General features: G+C 35.6%; 1 protein-coding gene across 1 annotated transcript; it reads left to right on the forward strand.

Moving 5' to 3' along the window:
* Positions 1–12,382: 12,382 nt before the first annotated feature.
* On the forward strand, positions 12,383–14,868 carry LOC122013701 (alpha-humulene synthase-like). Its single transcript, XM_042569938.1, has 7 exons — positions 12,383–12,508; positions 12,590–12,839; positions 12,993–13,365; positions 13,501–13,719; positions 13,969–14,104; positions 14,193–14,441; positions 14,522–14,868. The coding sequence occupies exons 1-7, from the start codon at positions 12,383–12,385 to the stop codon at positions 14,813–14,815; spliced, it is 1,647 nt and encodes a 548-aa protein (XP_042425872.1). The 3' UTR covers positions 14,816–14,868.
* The last annotated feature ends 1,217 nt before the right edge of the window (positions 14,869–16,085 follow it).

Here is a 16,085-nt window from a genome sequence, read left to right on the forward strand (position 1 = left end):
CAGGTGAATCTAGAGTAATCATCTATTATTACTAGGCAGTAAAGGCTTCCATTTATTGATTTGATTCCATGGGAGTCAAATAGGTCTAAGTATAATAGTTCTAGTATAGAATTTGTTTGAAGTTGATTAGTTAATTTGTGAGTTGACTTTGTTTGTTTTCGTTGTTGACAGACATTATAAATTGTTGAGTCTAAGTTGGGTAACTTTGGTAAGCCTCTAACTAATCCATTTAATTTACTTAGATTTCTAAAGTTTATGTGTGATATTCTTCTATGTCATAACTAGGTATTTTTTTTGTGTCAAGTGACACTCAAGTGAGGAAGCAGTTAGGTTGATTGCATAGATATTATCTTTCCTAAACCCTTTTAGTTTTATGGTAGGGTTATCTATGTGCTGAATCAAGCATTTAGAGGATAGGAACCTAACCTTATATTTAGAATCACACAAATGACTAATGCTAAGAAGATTGTATTTGAGATTTTCAACAAATAATACTTTCTTAATAATAAAATCAGTTTTGAGTTCAATATTACCTATCTCAATTACCTTGAATTTGTTGTTGTTTCCAAAGACAACTGTTCCTAAGCTTTTGTATGTTAATTGAGTGAATTTGGTGTGATCCCCAGACATATGTTTGTAACAACCACTGTCCAATATCCACTTGGTTTCCTACAGTAGTAGGAGTTAAAAACCAATATAGATTAAACTTGATTAGGGTGAATAAGTTAAGTTTAATTTAAATTTAAATTTTAAATTTTAGTTTTTAAGTTTAATTTTTATTTTTAAGTTAAATTTTTAAATTTTTAATTTTAAAATCCTTAGTCATCTCACTCGATCTATGTTTTTAATCAGGGAATTTTATAATTTTATGAGATTAGTTAAGTTTAATTTCAGGGTCTTTACTAGTACATTTGTCAAGTTAAAATGTTGTCCCCATTTTGGCTAGTCCTAATTACCCAGCTAGGTAAGTTATTATTTTGGAGGTGCCAACTAATTAAAACCCTTCCTAAATTATTGAGTTTCATTTTTAAGTTTTGGATTGTGTTGATTACTTTAATAATTATAGTGGACTTGATGGTAATTTGATTTGTTTGATTTTATTTCATTTTTAAGTTTAGAATTTAGTTTTGAAGATTTGTTTTGGTTTGAATTTAAGGTTTTAGTTGGATTTGATTTTATATAATGGATCTCATTTTTAGGTACATAATATTGGTTGATTTCTACTTGTGTAATTAGCCATGCTCTTGGAACCCAAGCTTTACTTTGGGTCTTATATTGATTAACTAATGATATAAAGGATTTGTTGGCTAAGCTGGACTTGTATCCGAGTTCGGACTTGTTGTACACAGCTCTTTGTGACCCAAGCATCATGTCGAGATACTTGGATCTAGTAATAAACTTTTGTAGTAATTCTTTTAGTTCAATTATTTTATTTTTAGTCCGAGATTATTCTCCTCAAATTTTGCAACTTGAGTTGGGATTTCAGCTTGAATTGGTTCAATTGTTGAACTTGATTTTAATTGTTCATTAAGTTTGTTATTTCTTTTGTTAGTTCATTTATGCAATTTTCAGAGTTAGTTAATTTCTTATTTAAACATGCAATAATTTTGAAAAATCTTTTGCTTAAAGTAAAGTTTACCTCATCGAAACCTTCGGAAATGAGTGTGAACTCATGGCTCGATTCAGGTTCGGATCCGTCTTCTAATTCATTCTCCGATTATGATTCGTAAGCAGACTGGCAGTCTCACCTTCCTGTATTTTTATATTAAACAATTTATTTAGATATAAGTCTCTTTTCGTTACCTTTGCGTCATTGGTCGCCTCGTGTAGTTCTATGAGTTTGTCTCATAGCTCTTTGGCGTTTTCGTGAAGGCCGACGCGGTTCAGCTCTTCTTCTGTTAGCCCGCACTGGATTGTGTTGAGGGCCTTGAAGTCAATTGTGATTTTTTCTTCATTTTCGGATTCCAATTTTCCGGGTCCATTGGAATTCCAACGTTGTCCATTGGTACTTTGTATCCTTTGGTGACGTTGAACCACTGGTCAAAGTCCGTTTTCAGGTACACCTCCATCAACTTCTTCCAGTACGGGAAGTCATCATCGTTAAAGAGGGGAGGATAGACGGTGTTGCATCCTTCGTTTTGGGTCATTTCACAACTGTAGATAAAAAATTAAAAGAGGTGTTAAGACTTGGTCTTAGATTAGCAGAGTTTGAGATAAAAAAAATATATAAAAAAACTTGAGAGGTGTTGCACCAACTTCAAGTTAAAATCGAACAAAAAATTATCTGAATAGGTATAGTTTTGCAATTCAAATAGAATGCGAAAAACAAAAAAAATGATTCTCCCAGCTTGATTGGTGGTTGCACCAATTCAGAGAAGAACCAGCTCTGATACCACTTGTTGGATCGATCACATGTGAGGGATGAATCACGTGGTTTCAAAAACTCGTTTTGTCAATTTTAAAAACACAAGTATGTGCAATGGAAAGTACGTATGAAATCAAAATTAAAAAGATACGAGAAAGACAAAAGTGGTTTACTTGGTTCGGAGCCTTCGGCGACTCCTACTCCAAGACCCAGGTCCCGTGAATCTATCAATGGGTAATCCACTAAAGGCCTCTTCCGGTACCATCGGAAGAGGAAATCGACACTTTTAGAAATAGAAGTAGGAGCACTTGTGTGTCAGTGTCTGTCTACCGACCATGATCGAAAGTTCTCGGAGTAGTTGTCGGGCGCAGTAGCTTCGCAGCAGAGTCGTAGTAGAAGCCTGGGGTAGTCGGAAGCTCAAAAGGATGCGCAGTAGCTCGTATATGAGTGTTGTATGAATGCCTTCTCGAGACTTCCATATATAAGGCATGGAAGGTGCCTTCTATAGCCGTTGAAGGCGCCTCCAATGGGTTAAATTTGATCCCAAACAGCTCGACACTTATCCGCGGAGAGGTCAAAATTTCATCCTGCGAAAGACTCCTTCCATAGTCATGGAAGGCGCCTTCTATGAATAGTACGAAGGCGCCTTCACTACTTGAAGGTGCCTTTGGACACTATTTATCCAAAGGCAAATATGCTCCTTTTGTCCTGCAAAACAACGTTACTCCAAATAACTTGTAAAATAAATATTAGGACAATAATAATTAATAATAAAGAGTAGTAATTAGTTCTTGTCCTTCCAGGACCAGGAACTAGTCAATGTCTCAGTTTAGGAATCCTAAATAGACCTAAACTGGACTGACGCATATTGTCCCTCAATCGGGGCACGTCCTCACAAGGTCACTCTCCTCCAATGAATTACCTTAACTTACCAACTTGCCAGACATCCGGTCAGCCCATCGACCTATTTGGACTTCATACCAGCTATCTAGTCAGCCTGTTGATTTTGCTGGATTTCTTGTCAGATATTTGGTCAATCTGTCGACCTATCTGGACTTCGTACCAGCTATCCGGTCAGCCCTTTAACCTATCTAGATTTCCTGCAAGATATTCGGTCAGCCTGCCGACCTATCTGGACTTCTCCTGCACACTTAATCAAGTGGTTAGATCACAACAGAACCTAACTTAACTTACTTGTCATGTATCAAAACCTGAGTTAGACCGTTAGTGCAAACTGCACCAACAAAAATCCTGGTGGTCGCGGATTAGGTGGAAGTCTGGATGGGTCGTGGAGTGGATGTTCAGCATGAAGACCTGAAGTCTCGGACGCTGAGCAAAAGTCCAGACAATCATGGAGGACTGATCTGGCAAAAGATAAACTCTCCTGAGAAGAATAGGTAAGGACATGTTCCCCCGAAGAGGGAACAGTAAGCGTTGATTCGATCTAGAGTTTCGGTGAAACTCAAAGTCAGAACCGGATAGTCAGAGACTGTCAAATTTATATTATATATATGGTTATTACTCGAACTAACTTTGTTTTGTAAGAAAAGGTAAGGCTGGAAAAAACTAGTCCGGGCGCCCGGGCCAACCTTGCCCAGGGCGGGCAGCAAGCGCCCAGGTGGTCTGAGCGCCCGGACATGATCCAGACTCCCATACTCGAAAAGTCATCCATAAGCTGACGTGGAGCACGTCGATTGGTCGGGACATGTAGTCCAAGCGCCCGAAGGGGTTCCAAGCGCCCGTAACAGCCTATATAAGCAGCATTCGACCGGGAGCTTAATAACAACACTCAAAACGACTTCTACTCTTGTGCACTGCTTAGATAACACTTCCTCAATGCTAGACATTGCTCCAACGACCGAAGGCTGAATTTTTCAAATCTGTAGTTGTCGAGATTCCTTACTTTATAGTTGTGTTAATCTTGTAATCACATACTTGTATTATTTTGATTGATTAGTGATTACCCATCAAAAGTACTCTCACGTGCAAGCTTTGGAGTAGGAGTCATCATAGGCTCCGAACCTAGTAACTCTTGATGTTTGTGTTGTTCTCTTTCTTTCTTTTCTTTCTTATTCCGCTGCGTTTTTACTCGATTGTTTTAAACGAACGAACTAGACACGAGCGTTATTCACGCCCCCCCCCGGCCTCCTCCTCCTCGATCCTACAATTAAACCAAACCAAATTGGAAAATTCAGTTATTTCGATCGAAAACTGAATTAACCGATGTTTTATCAGTTCGTCAGTTCGATTTTTTTGAAAAGTTTGATCGGTTCGATTGGTTTGGAAAAAGTTTGGTAGGTTCAGTTTTCGATTTAATTGGCTCAATTTAAACCGATTGCTCACCCTTAATCCTATGGGTTGTATTGATCCGGTTGATTCGACTGAAATATCGGAAACAATATTCTAAAACCTATTGATTCTTAAAAATATTAGGAAATAAAAAAGTAAATAACATTGTCGAAAAATATTATTAATCTAAAAAAATCTTTTAACATCAACTAATAAAATCTTTATATAGACTCAAAACTGGGCCGACATTAGGGGAGGATCTATCTTTTTTATATAGACTCAAAACTCTAACTTGTAAAAGATGAAAATTGCTAAAAATACCATAAAATCCAAAAATTACTAAAAATAATAACAAAGATTTAATGAATCCTTATATATCAGTCCTCCCAAATTGAAAAAAAAAATTATTCTCGAGTTTACAATAGGATTAGATAGTAAACCCTAGGAAGAAGATGATCTGACATCAATGACCGTCTATCTTCAAGTGATGTAGATCCGTCTAGTCGCATGTGGGTATACCCATACAAATTAATGAAAGCCTTCGAGACATCAAGCATCTTAGCCATTTGAGTAAAGATCAAAGCTCTGCGTCCTTCAATTTTAAGACATCTTAGCAGAAGTGCAAGCAAGTTCCTGTAGCTTCCTACAGTCGAATTGAATCAAGCGCCTATCAGGAAAATAAACTTGTTGCCTAACAATGGCAGGTCTAATAGGTGATAACAAAGGTGAAATGATCTCAGTGCAATCTTCCTTATATGCTGGATCCAGAAAAACAGGGGATATAACTTTACTGCATGCACCAGCCAACTTAAGAAGAGGAACGTGAAGCAGGAATTGCAAACATAAAACACTCCATTAGGTCATGTATTTTCTTTAAACGTTCAAGTGGTGAGAGAGTTATGTCTGCCAGTTTTGATGAAAAATTTAAGTAGCATGAAGCTAGCGCTGTTCTTTTGCTCATGAATGTCAAAGACTGAATGTTTTATAGTCACAAGCTTCCTCAAATTAGTTCCATAGACCGCTTCTTCTCACACCGCAAGGAATTCCACCATGCAATTGTAGCTCTCTCTTTGTTTTTTTTTTTTTAACTTTTTAACTTTTTCCTCGAAAAGGACCTTCTGAATCTTTTCAAGCATCCTGAATCATATTCGATGAGCAAGCAACAGCGGTCACTTCTTCATTGGTGATCCTATCCAAAAATCGATGAAATTGAAAGTTGGAGATATGTTACTTCCACTGATCGTCTGTAGACTTCGCTCCGACCTGCAACACAAATTATATCAGTGTCGAACTAGGGAAGGGGTCTCCGGCGTTAGCCCTCCGACGCTCAAGTCAGTCATTAGTGATAAAGTAGAAGGCGGAGCAATAAGAATGAACAGTAGCGAGAACAGTGTCTATCGCGTATTGCGTACCTCCGCCACTGCTTGAACCCCCCTTTATATAGAGCTCTTGTAGTGTGCGTGCATGCTCCCCAAGGTGAGCACGCTTCTCCAAGTTTTTCATAAAAAAACTTATCAGTAAAGTGTCCCTGACACAGTACCTTAACAGGTCGAGTATATCTCTGAAGTGACAATGGAAGCTTCCACCATACAATCTTCTAGTTGTTTATGCTGAAGGCGTTGGAATTATGTTCTGTTTAAATTTCCCGTACAAAAATTGTATAAGTACAGAACTTTTTATAGCAACTCGCATGTTTGATCAGACATGTGTTTGATTAATCAAGCAAGTTCTTGATGGATCAAAACACACCTTGATCGAATACAAGATCGCTGACCTCTTGTGTTGGTATTCAAAATCAACACAAAGAAAACTAAACTAGATACGCAGCGGAATTAAAGAACTAGTTGTACTTTTCCTTTGTAGATAAAGACCTCTTAATCTTCTGCTGTATTCCTCTCCTCTTCTTGGACGTTGTGTGGGCGACGATCTACCAAGACAACACCACCCTCCTTCTTTTCTCAGTTTCCAAACCGTCGGCTACAAAAGGAGGCTCTATGATGGTGTTGGTTGCTACTCGGAATATCGTACCAGTTCTCTTGTACAAAAATTTTGTACAAGTGATGAACCTTTCCTAATAACCTATTGTATTCTTTAGAAATTAAATTAGGAATCATAAATAGAGTTTAACATTATTGATTCCAAATTTAACTTATCTGTTCTTAGAGGTTTAGACTTGGATCGCAAACGATGCTTAACATTATTAATCCAAATCCAACTATGTTACAAATTCGATTAAATATTTATTTCTGAGATCGACTCCCAGGTCAAACATGCAAAGCACTAGGCCTTCTTGGGTATGAGATCATCCACCACTGCCTCGTCAAAGCCTTTCGAAGAAATTCAATATTCAATCTAATTATAGTAACCGTAGGTTTAACCACTAAAAACAATCGAATCACAAGATCGAAAAAGAAAAGAAACACAAATCGAAATATAAATTCGAAACCTAGAATTACTAGCCTCTTGTGTTTTGAATTCATACAAAGAAAACTAGTATGATGCGGAAAAGAATTACTAGTTATACCTTTCTTTGTAAGCAACAACCTCTTGATCTTCTATCGTATTCCTCTTCTTATCCGAACGTTGTGTGGGCAACGATCTACCGAGATGAGAACCACCAAGCCTCCTTCTCCTTGCAAGTTTCGGCCACCAAACTTAATGCTCTAAGAGATGCTAGAACAAAGTCTCCTTTCTCTCCTTCGTCTCCAAGCTAGAATGAGCCACCACCAAGCTCCAAGAGATGTGTTCGGCCACAAGAAGAAGAGAAGAGAAAAGGAGAGGGTCGGTCACACCAAGGAAGAGAGGAGAGAAAAATAGAAGAGAGTTGTATCATGGAGGCACCCCCTCCCTCTCTTTTATAATCCTTGGTCATGACAAATAAGGAAATTTAATTATAATTAAAATTCCTTTATTTTCCTTGCCGTTAATAAGGAAAATTTAATTAAAAATTCTTTTTAACCCTTATTATGGTCGGCCCCTACAATTGCTCTAAATAAGGTAAGTTTTAAAAACAAAATTAAAACTTCCTTATTTATTTCCAGAATATTTTTAAAATAAAAATTTCTCTATTAATTTTCCCTTCATGATTGATTATAAAAGGAAACTTTTATAAATTAAAATCTCTCTTATTAAAACATGTGGATGATTTCCAAAAAGGAAAGTTTTCTTCAAAATTAAAATCTTCCTTTTAAAATCTACAAATAAAGAAAGATATTAAATCTTTCTTTTATTCTTTTGTAGAAAGCTATAAAAGGATAGATTTATAATTTTTAAAACTCTCTTTTAAATCATGAGCATGGTTACAAAAAAGGAAAGTTTTATCAAAAATTAAAATCTTCCTTTTAACTACAAATAAGGAAAGATTTATAATTTTAAACTCTCTTTTAAAATCATGCCTTCCGCATAAGAAAAGATTTTAAAATAAAATCCTTTTTATTTTTTATGGTCGGCCACACCAAGCTTGGGCTCCAAGCTAGGGTCGGCCACCTTAACTTGGCTCAACCTTTGGCTTGGCCGGCCCAAGCTTGGGCTCCAAGCTTGCTTGGCCGACCACCTAAGGGTGAGTAGGAAGTGAGTATTTGGTGGATAAAATTCTCTATATATAAGAGGCTACGATAGAGACCGAGAGGAAGAATTGATTTTGGTCTCCCGATGAAATTAAGCTTCCCGTGTTCGCCCCGAACACCCAACTTAATTTCATCAATAATAATTCATACTACTAAAGAATTATTATTGTACTACCACATCAATCCCAAATTATATTTTGGGCTCCTTCTTATCATGAGTGTGTTAATCTCCCTGTGTTTAAGATGTCGAATGTCCACTAATTAAATGAGTTACTGACAACTCATTTTAATTAATATTTTAGTCCAAGAGTAGTACCACTCAACCTTATCGTCATGTCAGACTAAGTCCACCTGTAACGTTTACATGACAATCCTTATGAGCTCCCCTTGGGGGTATTATCAATCTAGATTACTAGGACACAGTTTCCTTCTATAATCAACAACACATACTATAAATAATATTATTTCCCAACTTATCTGGCTTCTTGATTTATCGAGCTAAATCTCACCCTTTGATAAGACAAAGAAATAAATACTAAGTACACGTGCTTGTTATTATATCGGGATTAAGAGCACACACTTTCATAATAACAAAGGTCTTGTTCTTTTATTAAGTCAATATAAAAAGAACTTACCTTAAATGGTCCAGCTCAATACACTCTGAGTGTACTAGTGTAATTTTATAGTCAAGATAAACTAATATTAAATTACACTATGACTATTCCAATGGTTTGTTCCTATCCATCTCAGTCGTGAGCAGCTGTTTATAATTTATAAGGAATTGATAACATGATCTTCTGTGTGTGACACCACACACTATGTTATCTACAATATAAATTAATTGAACAACTACACTTAACATGTAGACATATGACCAATGTGATTCTTTATTTAAAAATAAAATGTTTACAAAAAGCTAGACTTTTAGTATACACTCTAACAGATGGGGCACCTTCTAATCTTCTTCCCATTCTTCCTTTTCTTCAATTCGTCGCCCATCAAAGGATAAGGGGGGTTGGCCCTAAGCTAAGAGGAAGGGGGCGCCGACCCTTAGCAAAGAGGAAAGGGGGTGCGGACCCTTGTTGTTGAGGAGGAGGGGTGCCAGCCACAAAGAAGAGATGTGGTCGGCCCTAGGTGGAGATGTGGCCGACCCTAGCAAGGGAAGAGGGGTGTCGGCCACAAGGAGGGAAGAGGATTGTGGAGAATTATAAAATTAAGTTTTAGGGGGCACCACCTACTCCTTTTTATAACTTTTGTCGTCGGTTACAAAGAAAGAAAAATAACAAAATTCTGTTTAGAAAATATGTCCTTTTTTATAACTGAATTTTATTTAGAAAAATCTCCTTTTTTTTATAACCAAACCAAGTTAAACCAAGTTAAGTTAAACCAAACCAAGTTATGGATGGGTGGATGAGAGGCTTAACATAAAGGCTACAACAGGGACCTAGAGGAGGAATTGATTTAGGCCTCCTAATGGGCTTGAACACCCAACTCAAGTCCATCAATAATAACTCATACCACTAAAGGGTTATTATTAAACTACCACACTAATCCCATATTACAATATGAGCTCCTTCTTATCATGAGTGCGTTAATCTCCCTGTATTTAAGATATCGTATGCCCGTTAATTAAATGGGCTATTGACAACTCAATTAATTAACATCTAATTCCGAGAGTAGTATCACTCAACTTTATTATCATGCCGGACTAAGTCCACCTGCAGGGTTTATATGATAATCCTTATGAATTCCTCAAGGGGGCATCATCAACCTAAATAATTAGGACACAGATTCCTTCTATAATCAACAACACACCATATAAACAGTATTATTTCCCAACTCATCGACCCTTTTGATTTAACGAACAAATCTTACCTATTGATAAGTTAAAGAAATAAATACTAAGTATACGTGCTTGTTATTATATAGGAATTAAGAGGATGCACATCCATAATAACAGAGGTTTTGTTCAATTATGTAGTCAGTACAAATCAAACAACCTCAAACGGCACTAACTCCCAAAAAGATGTCGATGGATAATACAGGGGTCTACCGCTAGGCCGAGCGGGTTGGCCGCTCGGCCGAAACTTCGCTGTTCCTGTGTCCCGTCCGCTCGGCAGGAACTTCACTGTGTTTGTGTCACATCTGCTCAGTCGGAACTCCACTATGCTTGTGTCACGTCCGCTCGGCCGAAGTTCCATTTTACTTGTCGAGTCCTGCTGCCTGGTCGAGCGGGGTAGCTGCTAGACCCGACTTCTGCACACCGTTTCTTCCTCTATCCGGCGTCCAACACTCCATTAAGCGTCATTTGACACCTCCCCGTGTCAAAGGCGGGGTCGGACCGGAACTTTCTTCTTCCGATCGGGGCATGCTCATCCGATCGGCAGATGATATCTGAGCGTTAACTTGATCGCCCGATCGACCGATAATATTTTAGCGTTGACCACTTTGACTTTGGCTCTTACCGTAGCAACTATCCTTCCGGGGATGGGCTCTTCCTTATCACCACATAGTTGGTTAACCATGAAGTCATGCAAAATTCATTTCTGGTGAACACAAAATTCAAACCACATAGATCTGCTTGAGAAAATGGGCCACTAGAAAATATGGTACAAATAGCAGAGCTCAATTGCATGTCAATATCAGCCATGTCGAAGGAACTCACGATTTGATGGCCTTCAAAAAGGTTTGGATGTTGGATATTTTATATATCCGATAACTCATTAATCTGGTAGGTTTATGTTAATTTAGAACACACTTAATGTAAACCAATTTAAGTTATTTAAATGATATATTATTAGGTGTATATATGTAAACCCATTTACTTAAATTTACTATTCATGATCATTAATGGGGGATAAGGATATAGGTATTAGACTATATATAGGGTGTGTGGGTTAGAAAGATTTTTGACCTTTTCACTTTTCCATTCCGTGAGGATACACGAAGTCAAAACTTTAACTCCTGTGGATGTCTTGATTTCAGGTATGATTTAATTACAATATAAAAATTTCTACATCTCGTTATAATTTGTTTAGTTTTTTCATGTTTAAATCGGCAAAAAAAATCCAGAATATTATTATTTATTCTCCTTCAATTAGTATTAAAGTGTTGTTTTTCGTCGATTTAATTTATGGAGAAAATAGTTCGGTTTTGTATTCCGAGAAAGACATTCGTTTTATTTTTTTTCAACGAACAAAAATGGTTTGTTTTGATTTGTTTTCTGCTTGTGTTTGTGAAGTCTTTCAGGTTTTTCCATGGAATCGGTGGCTGTAAAAGCCGAATCCTAGTTTCAGCCGAACTGGACCGAATCAAGGTTCTGTCAATCGAACTGAAGCGGTCCAGTTGACCAACAACTGTTCATGTGTTGACCGTAGAACATCGCAGAGCATCGTTCATGTGTTAATCGCATAGCATCGTTCATGAGTTGGCCGAATATTGGTCCTGATTTAGTTTAGAAAAATGATATGTTTAAAAAAAAAAAAAATTCAATAAAAAATTCAAGGATAAATACATAAAATGATGAGACCTACAGAAAATAAAATGATGGGTCATAACTTTATATGTTTATCCTTGAATTTTTCTTTAAATTTTTTTCCTTAAGCATATTATTGCTCTTTAGTTTAATCGACGATTCATTACAAAAGATGCCCTCTTCGTTGTTTTGCTAAAAAAGCAACAGAAAGAAAGAATTAACATAAGTTTGCATGGGACTTCCAATTTAAGATTATTTTTCAAATGCAAAATGGAACCCATGCTGATAGAATAATTAAGGACAGCATTTCACATAAGTTTAGTTACCAAAACTTTGTAGGTGTTTTGACTTCTCTCTCCGTCAAAATCTCTGCCATCTAAAGTAAACACACATCACACATCATCTAACTCATTAATATAATGTTTTCCGATTATTCTTTTTAGTTTTATTTTTCGTGTACTATACTGGGTGAAGGAAGCGGCCAACAGAAGCTACTGTCTCCCTAGTAATTATATTATCGCAACTTAATTAAATCACTCTCACAATATTTAATATTGGCATGGCTATCTCGTGTGGCAACCTCTAGAGGAACGCGGGGAAAAGAAGTATAAGAGTGAGCAGCTATATATAAGTAGCGATCGAGAAGAATTCCAAAATTCCTCAAGTCGTTATACTTGATAATCATTGATGGAGAAGCAGTCGATGGCCCTTGTCGATGGCAAGGAAGGGATAATTCGCAAGTCGGCCGAATATCACCCAAGCGTTTGGGGTGATTATTTCATCCGGAACTCCTCCTCGGCCCTCGAAAAGGTGGTGCTTTAGGACATTCTCATGTTTGTTCATGATTTTTATTTATATATATGTGTATACTTCTAATGAGTTTGGATGATTCAGGAGTCCATTCAGAGGGTGGAAGAGCTAAAAGAACAAGTGAGAAACCATCTATTCGAGGAAACCCGTGACGCATTGCAAATTATGAATTTGGTTGATTCAATTCAACTTCTTGGGTTGGATTATCATTTTGAGAAAGAAATAGCTTTGGCGCTAAGATTGATTTATGAGGCTGATGCTAAGAATTATGGGCTTTATGAAGCTTCTCTTCGATTTAGGTTGCTTAGGCAGCATGGATATTATTTGTCTGCAGGTAAGAATATAAATTATAAGTAATATTTTTATATATAATAAAATAATTGAATTTTTGACTTTTGCTATTACAATATATCCACTAAAATTAATCAAATATATAGTTGGCCGCTATGCTATATATAACCTAGCTAGCTACTGTCCATTCTTGTAGATGTTTTTAACAAGTTCAAAGATGAGAAGGGCAGATTTTTGTCGACCTTGAATGGAGATGCAAAGGGACTACTAAACTTATACAATGCGGCTTATCTTGGAACACATGAAGAGACGATACTCGACGAAGCTATTTCTTTTACAAAGTGTCAACTTGAATCTTTGTTGGGTGAACTTGAGCAGCCTTTAGCATCAGAGGTGTCTCTTTCCCTTGAAACGCCACTATGTCGAAGAATTAGAAGGCTCTTGGCGAGAAAATATATACCCATTTATCAAGAGAATATGATGCGAAATGATACTCTATTAGAACTTGCAAAGTTGGATTTCAATCTACTACAATCTCTTCATAAAGAGGAAGTGAAAAAAATTTCAATGTAAGTAAATTATTTACAGTGTCTATATATATATATATATGATTAATTTTCTAATTATAAGTTTTGTATTTGTGGTTTAAACTAATTAACTTATTTTCCATATATGTGCTCACACTTGGGATGATATACTTGAAGATGGTGGAATGATTTAGCACTAGTTAAGTCTCTAAAATTTGCTCGTGATCGAGTGGTGGAATGTTATTATTGGATAGTTGCGGTGTATTTTGAACCTCAATACTCTCGTGCACGATTAATTACTTCCAAGGTTATTTCTCTCATGTCAATTATGGATGACATCTATGATAACTACAGCACATTGGGAGAGAGTCGACTGTTAACCGAGGCAATTGAAAGGTTTGTTTTTGGTTCATTTATATATTTTAATATTGTCTTATTTCCTTTAACATTTACTAGAAGTAAAACTTAGCAAAATAAATTCATTTAAAGATTACACTTGGATATAGACACCAAAATACTAACAATGCAATAGTTAATTTTTTTTCTAGATTTTTTTTTTTCATCTTAGCTTCATTTTGCTAATTTTCATTGGTGCTTTAATTTACCAATGTCATGACCTCATATTTCATATTTCTTTACATTTAGGTGGGAACCTCAAGCTGTTGATCAAGTACCAGAATACTTGAAAGATTTTTATCTCAAGCTACTAAAGACTTGCAAAGATTTTGAAGACGAATTGGAACCCCATGAGAAATATCGCATACCATATCTTCAAGAGGCAGTACGTGGATCGATAGCGTATATATTGCCTTTAACTTAATAATCCTATGAAGCTTAAATTTGTTTTTCCATTAAAAAACTTCATGTAGATAAAAGTTCTATCAAGATCTTATTTCCATGAAGCAAAATGGGGTGCGGAAGGATATGTGCCATCACTCGAGGAGCATCTGCGTGTTTCATTGAAATCGACCGGGTATCCTACCGTTACATGTGCCTCTTTCGTAGGTCTAGGAGAAGATGCAACAAAAGAAGCATTTGAATGGGTTGCTAGTTTCCCCAAGATCCTTAAATCCTGCACTATAATTACTAGACTTATGGATGATATAACTTCACACGAGGTTTTGTTTTGTTCCAATCGTTTCTTTTGATAAAATGTTTGACGGCATTAATATCTAACAATTTCTTTAAAAATTTGTAGCTGGAGCAAGAAAGAGATCATGTCGCTTCAACAGTTGAGAGTTACATGAAAGAATATGGTACGAGTGCAAAAGTGGCACGCGAGAAGTTGCAAGTGATGGTGGAGCAAGGATGGAAGGATTTGAACAAGGAATGCCTCGGTACCACACCGGTAGCTCGATCTTTAATTGAAATAATACTGAATCTTTCAAGAGCCATGGAAGATATATACAAGTACAAGGATACCTATACTAATTCCAACACTAGGATGAAAGATAATGTCTCTCTTATATTGGTTGAATCCTTTCCTATTTGAGAGCATTGACCACTCTTCTATAAATAAATCTTAAGTAAGAAGAGTATGTCTTATCAGGGCAATGCCCTAAAATGTGATTTGAGAAAAACAAATCAACAAATATTAATGTGAAACATCTACTCTTTTGGTCCCATGAATCAATTTTATTTTATTACTTATTTTTCAATTCTTTTATGTCTGTTGGTCGCTAGTAAATATGGTATCGTTGTTTTGGCACAATTATTTTATCTAAAACTCCTTTTCACTCTCACTTTTAAAAAAGTATTTTATGACTTTCTTATATTTGTTGGTTGTTTCTAGATCCAACCACGATTTGTAATCGTCGAATTTAAATAATTATTTTATCTAAAACTCCGTCTCACTCTCACTTTTTAAAAGTATTTATGGCTTTCTTATATTTGTTAGTTGTTTCTAGGTCCGACCATGATTTAGAATCGTCAATTCTATAGTTCCTAATAGATCGAGTTGAAGCCATCAATTCAGAGTTCGATTCATGGTTCATCATAATTTAAAATTATTATTACTTTAAAAAATAAAAATTATAAATTTATAACAAATATAAAAATTTATTTATATAATTTTTCAAGAATTAATTTTAACCTTAGAAATATCGTCATCGGTATTTCTATATATCAAGAGTGTCAAAATTGGCTCAGATTTATTATTGGTAAATTGAATATCATGATCGTCATTTTAATATCTTTGTTCCTCTATAATTAAAATGATGAATCTCTTATTTTCATTATAATTAGATAATTGAAGTAAAAAAAAGATTGAGATTTCGGAATTAAAAGATGAAAGTAGAGAAGAAGACTCATATTTATCATTGGTAAATTGAATATCATGATTCTCATTTTAATATCTTTGCTACTCTGAAATCGAAATGATGAATCTCTTATTTTCACTGTAATTACAGAATTGAAGTAAACCAAGCTTAAGATTTCGGAATTAAAAGATGAAAAATTTCTTACCCATCTCCCTCAACAATAGAATTACTTTTTCTCATTCACTTTTAACTTTTAAATCGCATTAATAAATTGTTACAAAATTGAAAGAAATTATTTACTTTCTTAACTTTTGTTATATATCATAATAAAATTATTGATTAGTCATTAAATAATAAACTACCAAATATAGATATCAATATTTTCTGGTTTAATTGATTAGCATACTTGGCTATCACCCAAAAACTTCGGTTTAAATCCTACCATATATTTTTTCAAAAAAATAAAAAAATTAAATTAATTTAAAAACAAAAAAGCAATCAGTT

The sequence above is a fragment of the Zingiber officinale genome, chromosome 1A, assembly GCF_018446385.1.
Source record: "Zingiber officinale cultivar Zhangliang chromosome 1A, Zo_v1.1, whole genome shotgun sequence".
Classification (NCBI taxonomy): domain Eukaryota; kingdom Viridiplantae; phylum Streptophyta; class Magnoliopsida; order Zingiberales; family Zingiberaceae; genus Zingiber; species Zingiber officinale.